The 14648-nt window shown below is 42.5% G+C and overlaps 1 protein-coding gene across 1 annotated transcript; it reads right to left on the bottom strand.

Moving 5' to 3' along the window:
* Positions 1 to 10903: 10903 nt before the first annotated feature.
* On the bottom strand, positions 10904 to 13851 carry LOC124648889 (N-alpha-acetyltransferase MAK3-like). The gene is made up of 4 exons (XM_047188575.1): positions 13599 to 13851; positions 13369 to 13495; positions 11481 to 11536; positions 10904 to 11172 (listed from the first exon to the last, which is right to left on the bottom strand). Exons 1-4 carry the CDS (start codon positions 13800 to 13802, stop codon positions 10960 to 10962), a joined length of 600 nt encoding a protein of 199 aa, XP_047044531.1. The 5' UTR covers positions 13803 to 13851; the 3' UTR covers positions 10904 to 10959.
* Positions 13852 to 14648: the final 797 nt, after the last annotated feature.

Here is a 14648-nt window from a genome sequence, read left to right as displayed (position 1 = left end):
CCAAGTAGTCAGTCCATGAGTGGGAAAATTATTTACCAAAGATTTCATTCTTTCCCAAGCTTGAGAAACATGTTCATTATCAAATTATCTAAATTTCATTATGTTGCTTCTCAAGGATATAATCTTAGTAGGAGGATAATATTTTCAAATAAAAGCATCTTTGCATTCAACCCAAGAATCAATACTATTTCTAGGAAAAGATAGCAACCAATCTTTAGCTCTCCCTCTCAAAGAGAAAGGAAACAATTTCAGTTTATATAATGTCACCATCTACATCCTTATACTTTTGCATCTCATAAATTTCAACAAAATAATTAAGGTGAGAAGCAGCATCATCAGTACTAACACCAGAAAATTACTCTTTCATAACAAAATTTAACAAAGCAGGTTTAATTTCATAGAAGGATGCTTCAGGAGCAGCTGGAGCAATAGTGTACAAATAAAATCATTGTCGTTTATGCTAGTAAAGTTACACAACTTAGTATTTTCAGCAGAACCTAGTTTAGCAAAATTAAAACAGAACAATAGAAATAACACCTATAATAGAAACTATTTTTTGTGTTTTTGATATAATGAAGCAAACAAGACAAAATAAAATAAACTAAGCAAAACTGTAACAAAGTGAAGAGATTGGAGATGAGAGACTCCCCTTGCACAAATCATCTTTCTCCCCGGCAACGACGCCAGAAAAAGTATTGACGGTGCTTGACGTAGCGTAGATTTCACACCGTTGGGAAACCCCAAGAGGAAGGTATGATAAGCACATCAGCAAGTTTTTCCCTCACTAAGAAACCAAGGTTTAATCTCACGGTGGGCATTCGGGTATACCCGATATTTCGGGTTGGGTAGTTCGGGCATTTAAAATTTCGGGTATCTAGAAATACCACCCGAAATTACCCTGAAAAATTAAGAACCGACAGTTCGGGCGCCCGAAAATTCGGGTCCGGGTCCGGGTAATCCCAAATTCCCCGATCTACAACACAATGAACAAAATTTCAACACCAATCGGGAGAGATAACAAGCAGGATGGTAGTGAGAGAGCAGAAATTAGACGTAGCAGATTAGAGGGAAGAATGGAATAAGACTGCAGATGGTCGCGCCATCGCCGACCTCGCTTCACAGGAGGAATCGCCAAGCCGGGATGCGGTCTCCGCGTCGCTAGCCTCGCCTTGCAGGAGGAGCCACTAAGCTAGGACGGGGTTGCATCCTCGACGGCCTCGCATCGAAGGAGATGCCGCCGTGGTGAGGGACGGGCAGATGCCGAGAGGAGTTAGTCTCGTGCTGTGCGGCTAGGAATCGGTGAAGCTGCAAGCCTAGCGCTAGGTTCTAGATAAGACTTCCACGGAAGTTGGGCCTAAATTTCTTGTTGGGCTGCTAAGTTGCCTACGGTAGATTATTGGACTTTAGTTATTTCGGGTTGTACGGGTTGGTCGGGTACCAGAGATTAGTACCCGAAATTAATTCGGGTTTTCACTTCCGCCACCCGATCAAACACCCAATTTATCGAGTTTTGGGTAAAACGGGTCAGGGTTCGGGTTTTCCGGGTTTGGGGCTCGGGTTTCGGGTTTTATGCCCACCGGGAGTTTAATCGGCCAGTAGGAGAAAGACGTTACTTCTGAAGGTATTGCTAGCTGACTTGTGGTAGGGCGCACTACCCGCGTCAGCAACAACGTGGAACCGGCACACAACACAACCAAAATACTTTGCCCCAACTTACAGTGAGGTTGTCAATCTCACCGGTTTTGCTGAACACAAAGGATTAAACGTATCACGTGGAAATAGATGTTTGCAGTGGAATTAAAGAGAACACTGCTTGCAGAAAGTAACAGAACATGATTGCAGTAGATGAATTTATCTGTGTAAAAAAAAGAACCGGGGTCCACAGTTCACTAGAGGTGTCTCTCCATAAAGATAAATAACATGATGGGTGAACAAACTACAGTTGGGCAATTGACAGAATAGAGACCATACATGACAAGATGATTACTATGAGATTCATTTGGGTATTACAACATAATACATAGACTGTAATCCAACTTCGACTATGACTAATAATCCACCTTCCGGTTACCGTATGAACCCCTTCCAGTATTAAGTTGCAAGCAACAGATTATCGCATTAAGCAATGTGTGTAATGTTAACAATAGAATTACCCTTGGATAAAATATTGTTGTTTTCTCCCTAGTAGTAACAACGTATCTACAATCTTAGAAGTTATTGTCACTCTTCTAGAAAACTAGAGGCATGAACCTACTATCGAGCATAAATACCCTCTCTTAGAGTCACAAGCATTTACTTGGCCAGAGTATCTACTAGCAACGGAGAGCATGCAAGATCACAAATAACATATGAAAAGTATATATATAATCGATCTCAACATAGTATTCAATATTCATCGGATCGCAGCAAACACAACATGTAGCATTACATAAAGATGATCTTGATCATGATAGGAAGCTCACAAGATCCAAACATGAGACATAAATTGGAGAAGACAACCATCTAGCTACTGCTATGGACCCATAGTCCAGGGATAAACTACTCACGCATCACTTCGGAGGCGTACATGGCGATGTAGAGGCCTTTTGTGATGATCTCCCTCTCCAGAAAGGTGCCGCGAAGAGCTTTAGAACCCTCCCGAGCTAGGGTCTGTGATGGCGGCCGCGATAGAACTTTTCGTGGATGGAGGCTCGGGTGTTTAGGTTTTTCCCGAGATTGTGAATAAATAGACGGAATGGCGAGGTCGGTGGCCGCCTGGGGGACCACACCACCCCTTGGCGCGGCTAGGCCTAGGCCCACGCCAAGGAATGGTCCGGCCGCCCTATGCCTCCCCTTCTTCTCTCCTCCGGACTTCGTCTTTGTTACGGTAAAATATTGACTTCGGCTTTTATTTCGTCCAATTCCAAGAATATTTCATGTACAACTTTTCTGAAATACAAAATAGCAGAAAATAGTGAACTGGAACTGTGGCATCTTGTTAATAGGTTAGTGCCAGAAAATGTATAAAAGTAGAACGAAGTGTGAGCAAAACATATAGAAATTGGTGTAAAATAAGCATGGATGATCAAAAATTATAGATACGTTTGCAACATATCAGAGTTCAATGAAACTCGATAAGGTTGATGAACCTGAGTATGATAAGCAGAGTAGGTCAGCGTCAGAAATGGTTCCGGAAGCAGCCACGACGCTCATGGCTCCCATGTCTACAAAGTATTATAGCCATGGAAATCGAAGTGCCTATTGAACCTTGTAGGTATGGTTTACTTTATGATCAAATAAATGATTTATGGACAAAGGATTAATTTTGTAAACCAACTACATACAAAGAAACTATGATGGACCCTGACTCTATTAAAATGGCTAAGTGCCATGAAATCCAAGATAATATCTATAATCAAGCTTGGATCTTGGTAATCCAACTACATACAAAGTAAATGGATCTATAAAATTAATGGACATGGCTGTAATATCCTTGAAGAAGCTCGACTTGTCAAAAAGTTGTTTACAACAAAGTTCAAAGAGTTGATTGCGATAAGATTAGATCTTCCGTAGCGATGCTTATAGTCTATGCGGATTATTCTAGTAATCGCTACATATTTATTTTATGAGATATGTTAATAGGATGGCAGAAATACATTCCTTAGCAGAAGTGTGTATTAAAGGTCTATAGAATATACAACCGAGAGTTTTGCTAGTCCGTAGAATACTAGATAGGTATACAAACTTCACTGGATGAAGTGAGTATCATGGAGTTGGAATCTTCACCGGATGAAACAGTCAAAGATTTTTTATTTCACTGGAAATGATGAAGATGCTTGCATTTGCAAAAAATTAAGTGGGAGCGCTAAGACATATTTATAATATTTTTTGTGGATGACATATCGTTGATTAGAAATGATGTAATTTTTACTTGATTAAAAGGTTTCATTGAAAATTAATTCATTGAAAGGATATGTACTAAAAACATATTTAGCGTCAAGATCTATGAAGATTGATTAAAGCGCATAATAAGTTTAAGTCAAAGTACATAGAATAAATATTGAAGTAGTTCAATATGAAAACGTCAAGAAGGTGTTCTTTTTCATGTGGAGGTTTAACAAAACTTGAGGGTATTTGACACTCAATGAGTCAAAACATATGAATGATTCATGTGATGATAATTGAACAACAGTAAGAATATCCCTGAGTACTCTGAAAGATCCAAGGATATATATATAGTTTTGTATGGGGTAATGAAAAACAAATCGTTATAAGGTGTTGCACCGATATTAGTTTGGTCACATATAAAAATGAATTTGAATCTCAATTAGGCTAAAGTGTTCATTAAAAGGTAGCATAATAGGCTAGAAGAAGTCTATGCTAGATTTAGATGAGTTCTAAATATTGTAACGGATTCTACAAACGAAGGCAAAGTATATCATTGTTTTGACAATGACCGAGGGTGTTTGAGTCGAGTTATTTTAGAACTTGGTGTAGTTCCAGTAGTGTCAGAACAATGAAGCTATATTGTGTGTGACAATATTGGTAACATATTTTAGACCGCGGAATTAAGATTCCACTAGAAGACCAAACATATATGATTAATGCCAACTCATTTCAAAATGAGTGATGCGTGGAGACGCAAACGAATTGCAAAAATACATACGTTTCTGAGCATGTCAGATTCGTTGACTGAAACCTCTCCCATGAGCAAACAGGATAAAACACCAGAAGGCCATGGTGTTAGATCTTTACAAATGTAAACTAGATTATTGACTCTAGTGCAAGTGCGAGACTGTTAGAAATATGCCCAAGAGGTAATAATAAAGTGGTTATTGTTATATCTTAGTGTTTATAATAAATGTTTACATCCCATGCTATAATTGTATTAGCCGGAAACATTAATACTTGTGTGTTTTGTAAACATAAAAGAGTCCCTAGTAAGCCTCTTGTTAAACTAGCTTGTTGATTAATAGATGATCATAGTTTCATGATCATGAAAATTGTATGTTATTAATAACAAGATCATGTCATTAAGAGAATGATGTGATGGACACACACTCATAGTAAGCATATCATATGATCAAATCATTAAGTTTATTTTGCTACAAGCTTTAAGATACATAATAACCTAATCCTTCGACCATGAGATCATGTTAATCACCTGCACCGGATGGATGCTTTGATGACATCAAACACTACTTCGTAATTGGGTGGTTATAAAGGTGGCGTTAAGTATTCGGAAAGTATGGGTTGAAGCGCATGGATCAAGAGTGGGATTTGTTCATCCAAATGATGGATAGATATACTCTGGGCCCTCTCGGTGGAATATCATCCAATTAGCTTGCAAGCCTGTGACTTGGTCACAAGGGATTTCATATCACGGTACGAGTAAAGAGTACTTATCGGTAACAAGGTTGAAGTAGGTATAGAGATACCGATGATCGAACCCCGGATAAGTAAAGTATCGCGCGGCAAAGTGAATCAGTATTGTATGTTAATGGTTTTTTCGAACAAAAAGTCATCGTTGAATATGTGGGAACCATTATGGATCTCCAGGTCCCGCTATTGGTTATTTATCAGAGAAGTGGTTCGATCATGTCTGCATAGTTCACGAACCGTAAGGTGACACACTTAAGGGTTGATGTCGTTTAAGTAGATATGCAATACGGTATGGAGCTTGAATGTTTTTTGGAGTTTCGGATGGGATCTAGGACATCACGACGAGGTTCGGAATGGTCCGGAGAATAAGATTCATATATAGGAAGTCATTTTCCGGGGTTCGGGAAAAGTTCGGTGTTTTGACCGAAACTTCTAGAAGGTTTTAGAAAGACCGGAAGGGTTCGGAATATTATGAAAGGTTTCGGAAGTATCCGGAACGACCCGGGCTGTCTAAGGAAGTCCAGATGGTTCCATAATAGGTGTATCCACGTTTTACTTAAGGGTTAACGAGTTTCCCCTAAGGCAAATTTGAATTTGACAAACGAGTCCTAGTTCTAGTAGGCTTCGGCTGACAGAAACCTACCAGAACTCCCCCAAACTTCGGGGGCAGGTCTTGGATGATCCAAGAGCCTTTTCCACCTATAAAAGGAGGGCAAGGGGAGCCCCAAGGACTACACAAGTCGCAGCCCCCTCTCTCCAAACCCTAGCCGCCCCTTCCTCCTCCTCCCTCTTGCACGGCTACGGCGAAGCCCGATTTCTCCACCACCACCGCCACCACGCCGTTATGCTGCCGGGATTCCGAGGAGGATCTACTACTTCCGCTTCCCGCTAGAACGGGGAGAATGACGTCATCATCAACACCGTATGTGTGACCGAGTGCGGAGGTGCTGCCCGATTGCGGCACCGTCGGGATCTTCTACTCGCTCCTGAGAGCGGCAAGTGATCGACTACATCATCCATGAGATTTATATCGTTAACACTTAGCGATCTTCGAGGGTACGTTGATTCCATCTCGTTGCTACCATCTACTAGATTAGATCTTGGCTTGTTATTCGTTCGTGCGGTAGAATTTTTTTGTTTTCTATGCTACGAATCCCTACAGTCCATGGGGACTCCGACTCCCCCCCAAGTCGGTTTGTGATGAGTGGTAAAAACACTCATCTTTATCGTTGTTTAAACCATATATTATTCAATATTATTATGGAAATAGCTCTCTAGACCTACCACTAATCAGTAATTATTGCATAGATGTGCAAATATCTTTGGTTAATTATTTTTATACAGAAATGAGAACTTTAAGGAGAAAATCAAAGCAAATTAATGAAGAATCACAAGTTGGGATTATCACCAAGTAAACCAGGCCTCAGAAACAATCATGAGGGTGTTTAACGACCACCGGTACGGTCATCCATCCCATACCAGATGACTGTACCATGTGTCCGGTGGCTTATTCTCATCAAACCGAGTACTTATCGTGAAGGCACGTAGGTCATCATAGCGACGATGTAGAGAGAAAAGATCGCATTACCGAGTATTTATCGGCTGGCTGAATAGATCTAGCTTCGAAGTTGATTATCGGTGAGATAGGTTGCAAGACGACCGGTGGAACTCGGTGGACTAAGATACCACTCTAACCTCAGTCATCAGTTACACACCAAGCTCGCCACAGCCAAAATACAACGGTCAGGATTTTGCCGATCTCCCTTTCCATTCTGGCGACACTAGCTCTGTTGCGGACGAAGTACATCATCTCCGTCCAACGGTCCAACGTCTGCTCCGCTTTGCACAAAATTGAGCTTGTCGTGGCTCTGTTTTTCACCAAATCGGAGAAAATCGACGCGCTCGTGGCAGCAGAGATACTAGCCGATTCCAGTGATGTCGAGCTACTCTAAGTGGTGTCGTAGGGCGGCGGAGGGTGCGGGGTGTCGGCGCAGATATTGCCGTCGGCATATCGGGGGGGGGGGGGAGGGACAATGCCGGAGCGGGTGGGAGAGCCAGAATTATACCTTGCACGGTCGAGGACAAGTATATTTACTCCTCCATGGGGCCGAGTTTTACAACTTTTACTCTAAACCTTTTAGGGATCGGCTAGGTGCAGTTTATAGGAGTAAAGCCGAAATTTTACTCCTCTAACTGATTATAGGGGATCAATTAGAGATGCTCAAAAAATTATAATGCTATCATTAATTCTGAGGAGGCAGCAAAGCCAATAAAATGGATTTGGAAATCACGTTGCCTATCTACTCAGAAATTATTTTTCTGGCTGCTGCTTCTAGATAGACTTAATACAAGTGATCTAATGATCAGAAATAATTATTACGTGGAAGTAGTTCATCTGTCCTGTGATCTAATGAAGGTAATGAGCACCTATTGCACTTAATGTTTTCATGAGAGTTCTGCCGAAATTTCTGGTCGAGATTGAATTATGAATGGGATGCTGAACTCAGTTCGAATGAGATGTTAAAGAAGGGAGGCTCAGGCAGAACAGTATATGTTTCAAGGGAACTTTGAAGTTGGGTGCTGGAGCATATGGAGTCATAGAAACTGAACCATTTTTGAAAATGAAGCACTGAACCAGGACAGATGTTTCTTTTTTTTTTTTGAAACGAGGCAAAAGCTTTGCCTTTCATTGATATAGGAGAAAAGAGTTGACCCGTTTATAAGGAAAACTGGCCGAAAAACCATTACAACACGACACCACACACCAGCCCCGAGGTTGCGCTCCACACGGGTCGACGACCAACCAGGTCGACACCACACCTCAACGCAACAAGCGGAGGCGAAAGACCGGAGCCACCGCTCCAACTACCACGCCGGCCCCAAGGCCGCGCCCCACCTGGCCGAAGACCCGTCTCCGCCGAAACCACCAAAACCCACCACAAGACCCTCAGCCCGGTGGACGTCCAAAGCGAGGCCCCAAGAGGCAAAGCGACACAAAAGCGCCGCCCACGCCCGATCCCGCGAGGGATCTAGGGTTTCCCCCGGAGAGCCCGGGCGGAGATCAAGAAACACCCACTTCGACGACGCCTTCAAGAAGGATGCGGCGCCCACAGGCGTCACCGTCGTCGGTCCTGGCCGGCCGCCAAGACAGAGCTTTCGCCCAGCAAAGAGTCTCAAGACCTCGCGCCCGCCAACAAGGACCAGCACAAACCACCATCTACATCCCCTGCAACGCAACCCCCGGAGAGCGCTGGACAGATGTTTCTTTATGTTCAAAGAATACTTCTCTTTGATTATGCATAGAGCTAAGCCTAGTCTTAAGGAAGGAACGCAGAGATGGCCTGACAATTTGTGATTTATTTAGTTTTTCTGCCTCCCCACATGTAAATATTCCTTTTTGGGTTTTCTATAAATGAAAAATGACACCCTAGGGATCTTTCCTACTGTATGTGATTCAAAAACGAGAGCACGGATCTACTTGCTACAGAGGGGACCAGTTCTGCCAAAAAGTAAATCTCTTGTACTTAGTTTAGTAGATTTAGGTTTGTTGAACGAAGAGGGGCTCAAACCCCTCTTTGTTTTAAGCCGACAGTTGTCTTTAGAAGAATTCAGAGCTGAAACGGGGGTCTCGCATGTCCCGGGTTTTGGTCAGCAGGAGCTTCTCAGTAGAATTCCTGATCTCAACGCTCTATCCACTCCATTCTCTAATGAAGAAACATTCGACCCCCCTGTGATTGTGCTCCCGGTCCCAATGGATTGAATGGTTTGTCCCTAAAGATAATTTGGTCCATTATTGCTCCTGGCAAGCCCTGTAATGATTTTTGGGCTGGTTGGATTGGATTACAGTGCCTCAATACTTCCCTAACAACTTCGGCGCCGAAGAAATTATTCAGAGAAGCCGTCAATGACTATTGCCCAATTATCCTACTGAATTGTTTCCTTAAAGTATTTTATAAAAATATAGTCAATTCCTTCCAAAATGGATTTATACAAGATTGTGCAACGCAGTCAGTACAGTTTTATCAAAAGGCATACTATACACGATTGTCTTGGTTGGGTCTTCCAATTTTATCCATCAATGCAATGCTTGTACAGTTTTATCAAAAGGCATACGATACAAGATTCTCTTGGTTGGGCCTTCCAATTTTATCCATCAATGCGATGCTTCGGGGTGCGAATGTGTCATTTTAAAGGTAGATTTAGAAGGGGCTTTTGACACAATCGAGCATCACATCATTCTTACGGTTCTGTAGTTCAAAGGTTTTGAACTATTTTTGCGCTGAAGCCGTTAATGACTATTCCCCCATTTCCGTCCTCAATTTTCTCCTTAAAGTATTTTAAAAAATCTTGCGAATCGTTTGCAAAAATGGTTTTATATAACTGGTGCATCACAATCAGTACGGTTTTATCAAAGGGCATACCATAAAAGATTGTCATGGTTGGGCCTTCAAAATATCTATCAATAAAATTCAAAAAAAAATCTATCAATAAAATGCTTCTAGGTCTAAATGTGTCATTTTGAAATTGAACTTTGAAGAGGCTTTTGACACAATCAAGCATCACACGATTCTTGGGGGTATGTAGTTCAAAGGCTTTGATGCCTGCTGGATTAGTTGGACAAGGTCCATATTTAATCTGGTTCATCGGTTATTCTTCTAAATGGTGTACCAGGGACGGAATTCTGATGTCGAGTACTGTTGGCGTAGACCTACTAAAATCAATCACAAACTCTGCTTGCGTTGAAGGCTTGATGTCCCATTCCCCTACCTTCCTTGGAGAATTCTCCAGTTATCCAATAGGCCGACGATGCCATTATCATCATGCCTGCATATGCTCTTCAATTGCAAAACCTACATGTCATTCTACAGAGACAGTCCTATATGCTCAGCGTATTGTACTTGAGATTGGCCATGATCTTGCCACGGTAATCGGATGTCAAGCAGGATCGCTACCTTCCACTTATCTAGGCCTACCGCTCGAACTACTCGCCCATCTGTTACTGATCTTTTGTCATTAGTTGATAACATTGAAGCATCATTTGACAAGCACAAACATCTGGTTATATATGGAGGTCATGTGACCCATATTAATGATAATCTTTCTAACTTGGCGACGTTTGCAATGTGTACTCTCTACCTCCCTCAGTAAATCATTGAATCTGCCCAAAGACGCTGCCTATGGCGTAAGTCAGTTGGAAGATTTGATCACACATTAACAGGCAGTCATCAGCAGCATTGTAGATAGATGGTATGGCGGCCAAAGAAAAAGGTGGCCTAGGTATGAATTAATCTACGCATTCAGAATCAGGGTCTCTCGCTTGAGTTATATTACATAAATTCTACATGCAGCTGGACATACCAGTCCAGGCATCACCCAGTCACCACTAGCTCACCAAAGGATCTTGCGAGTTTGATGTATTTTGAAAGTTTTGACACTTTTATATGCATTCTCTGAATTTGAAAGTTACCAGTAATTGTGTTCTGATGCTGAAAATCTGCACTCAAGCTGTCAATAGAAAGAATGAAACAGGAAAAGGATCACAAAATAAATACGAATTCGTTTCCATCTGATTCCACTTTTGAGTAAGGTACAGTATTATCACAAATATGGCGAATCCATGTGTTGTTCGTCTCTCTCCTCACCCACCATCATCGGATGTAGACCAAGTTGGGGGCGTGGAAATAGTAATTTCAGGCGGAAAGCATCCACACCATTTAGATAGTACCTGTACAGCCTCTTTGCTCGGATAAAGCCAAGGCGACCATACAGAGCGAGGGCACCCTTATTTGTAACTTCTGCTTCAAGCGTCACCTGGATTGCAAGCACGAGCCAACATGTCAAATCCTTTTGTTGTTTACACTGTTAAGCAAAATGTACAAGTATTTTGGTAACTGAAGATAATCTAGTCATCATTGTTTTTCTTTTCTTTTCAAAGAGGTTTTGGACCATAAATATATACTAGCAAACAAGCTAGATAATGACTCAGGCTTGATGAAGGTAATATCAATAGTTATAACAAGTTTTAGTATTTGAATTATATAACTCATATGTTATCTCACATGTAATTTTTTTAGAATGAAATGGAAAGTTAAAGGCTAGCAGAAATATACTAGAATTACCTCCTCACAGCCAGATTCCATCATTACACGAATGGATCTAGTAACCAGTTCAGTTGCTGCATCATGAAGAAATATATGATTAGCTGGTTAAGATGAGACTAATACATTCATAGCATGTTAAACTCTAAGACTGGGATAGCAAGGGTTCCAATGTAAGGAGTAGACAAAAGATAATTCCTACGTGGTACAAATTAGAATACTGGAAACATTATGCCACTAAGAAACTTCACTATGTTTTCTGTCTAGAGCAAAAAATGCACTGATATCTGATTTTTGCCAGACTGAACTACCTTATAGATCTGTTTTCCAGAACAAACTCAATATATGGAAGTTGCTGCAGAACAGAAGTTACAGAAAACCAGACAGGCAAGAAAGTTTGCTACTTTTTTTTTAGAATAGTTTGCTAGGTTATGTACATAATGATGCACATATCAATTGCAATTAACGAAAAAAAGATTGGACAGTTCAAGAGAAGGGAGTACAAGAATGCATGTCAATTGTCAAGAAATAATAGCATCAAAGAAAAACAAATGCACCTTTTCTTTCTGCAATTGAAGCAGACCTAAGGTCAAACCAGAACAACAAAATAAATAACATAGCTGCTTCTTTCTGAAAGAGAATACGAAATGCACTCCAAAACCTATTTATAGATAATGGACTAAATTAAGTCCTACAACACAAGCAACATCATATTAAAATTGTGTGTCAACACCAACTCGCCCACCAGGGTTCGATCCATCAGGTCAGAATTTATTCCCCGGAGTAACTGGTGTCACACTCGTTCTTTAAACAGTTCTATGAGGTGTTAGTGCCTGGTTAGCCGAGTTCGGTTTTTCATATTAAAACTAATTGTAAATCAAAAAAAATGGAGAAAATCAGTAAAAACTGTGCTAACCAAACATGTTTATATGGGAATGTTAAGCCACATGTAATTCTAGAGCATAAGGTAAGCATAGAGAGATCAGCAAACAAAGGGGGATTAGGAAAAAAACTTCTGTTAGTCCTCGGAACTAACACACAAATTGATCAAAGCATAATAAGGAAAAGATATATGATGTCACAAAAAACATAAGAATATCAAGAACAGCACACGGTAATCCAAGGTTTTCAGCAGATTTCCCTTATACGAATATCCTGTTGACACGGTAATCCAAGGTTTTCTGTATAAGAAGGAAAAGATATATGATGACACACTATACCAGTTCTTTTGCACAGATTTGGAAGCAAAAGGAAAACACTTCCTTCTGACTGAGACACACCAAGCAGATAAATTATAAATTTAAGCATAAAGGTTGCCCTTTAAGTAATGCTTAAACCTTAGTTATGTAGAGGCCGGGTGTAATGCTTAAGCCTTTCAAGTAATAAAATGCCCTTTATCGAAAAAAAACGTTGCTCCCAGTCAAACCAAATGAATCAAACAAGCTGGGAACTCCGGACACTTTTCACAGAAGGCACAATGTGTACTCCAAAATAAGAAAGTAAACAAGCCAAACTGCGCCATGCAATCAAATGTTTTTGTGGTAACAGTTGCCATTTCATTTCTTTACACAGCAATGACCATTAATCGTGTCTTTCAACTATGGGATTCAGCAGCGCAACCTTGCAAAAACACGAAGAACGAAAGGCCAATATACAAGAGTAAACAGAGTCTTAGCAGTTACATACACAAAAAAGGATGAAACATTTGATGTAAAGTATACACACATAAGATCTCTAAGAGTAGAAAATTATCAAGACTGTCTTCCCAATAGACCTCACTAAGTCAATACTAGAACCTTAGACATACATACATAGAAAGATTTCAAGATCACACATCGCCTCCTAGCAAAAATTCCTTGACTGAAAGAAAAATAAAGTTAGCATTTTTTAGGAATCTAAATTGACTCACCGATTCCTCGGCCTCGGTAGGGCTTGAGCACGACGAGCATGGCGATGTAACCCCTAAAGGAGCCTCTGTGCTCCCCCATCTTGCAGACCACTGTCCCCACGCACTTCCCATCCTTGGCATCAAACGCCTTTCCGACGGATCCCCCAGAAAGAAAAAAACAAGAAACCGTCAGAATACACGAAACCAACAAAGTTTTAGAAGGAGAGAGCAAGGAGAGGGCACAGGCGTACGAGGAAGGTGAGCTGAGGCCAGATGTAGACGAAGTAGCGGTAGGTGAAGATGGAGTAGGGCTCGCTCAGCTCCTCGTCCACCAGCGACATCACCAGTGGGAGGTGCTGCTCCCCTCCGTAACTAATATAGGTGATCTCCTCCCCGCCGCTGGATGAGCTTTCGCCCTCGGCAGGGGTAGTCGCCGGCATCACTGCCGCCGACATAAGTCGCCGGAGGATGAGCCAAGATCGGCGGCGGCTATGGAGAGCTGGACGAGGGGGTGCGCACGGGCTGTTGGACAAGCCGGTGGGCTAGCCTAACCGAACTTTACGCCGAAGAGACGTGGGCCGAGCTCGTGTCGCGAAAACCCGGTATAATGTTCATCTCTACCTAAACGAGACGAAGCCCACATCGGATTTTTAGCCTAACCTTTCAGGGCTCTTTGATTCAAAGAATGCCATAAAATTGTACTCCCTCCGACCCGAATTACTGTTCGCGGTGGTAATTTTACGTAACGCCCCCCGCAGTTTTTCACCTGAAGTCACACATCCTCCCCCCAATCTCTCCCCCGTCTCCCGCACGCTCGGCTCTTCCGGACGGCGCCGCTCGCTCCGTCCCCCTCTCCGGACCGCGCCGCGTGCTCCGCCCCTCCCTCGCCGGCGTTCTTCCTTCCTCCTCGTCTCCTCGCCTTCCTTCCACCAAACAGAACCCAACGAGGTAGATCGACGGAGAAAGGGTCCCTTTTTCCCCCAAGATTCTGACTTTGCCGCGCCCGTCGGCAGCGGCGGCGGATACGGGTGGCTGATGACAAAGTTCTCCGTCGTGGTCTCCTCGCAAGTGGATTCCTTCGCGGCCGAGCCGTTCAAGGGCAACCCCGCCGCGGTATGCCTCCTCGAAGAGGAGGGCGCCGCAGCCGCCGCGGACGAGCGGTGATTGTTGTCACCTTGCTCCAGACCTCCCTTGGCCCCGCGGAGGAGCTTAGGAGCTTCGGAGCTCCGGCGGCGTCGCCGATGAGGAAGAGACGAAGGGGACGACCGGACGAGGGAGGCGAGCACGAGCGGAACGCCGGC

This window comes from Lolium rigidum, chromosome 4, assembly GCF_022539505.1.
Source record: "Lolium rigidum isolate FL_2022 chromosome 4, APGP_CSIRO_Lrig_0.1, whole genome shotgun sequence".
In the NCBI taxonomy this organism is placed as follows: domain Eukaryota; kingdom Viridiplantae; phylum Streptophyta; class Magnoliopsida; order Poales; family Poaceae; genus Lolium; species Lolium rigidum.
This window is presented reverse-complemented; position numbering and strand designations above follow the sequence as displayed.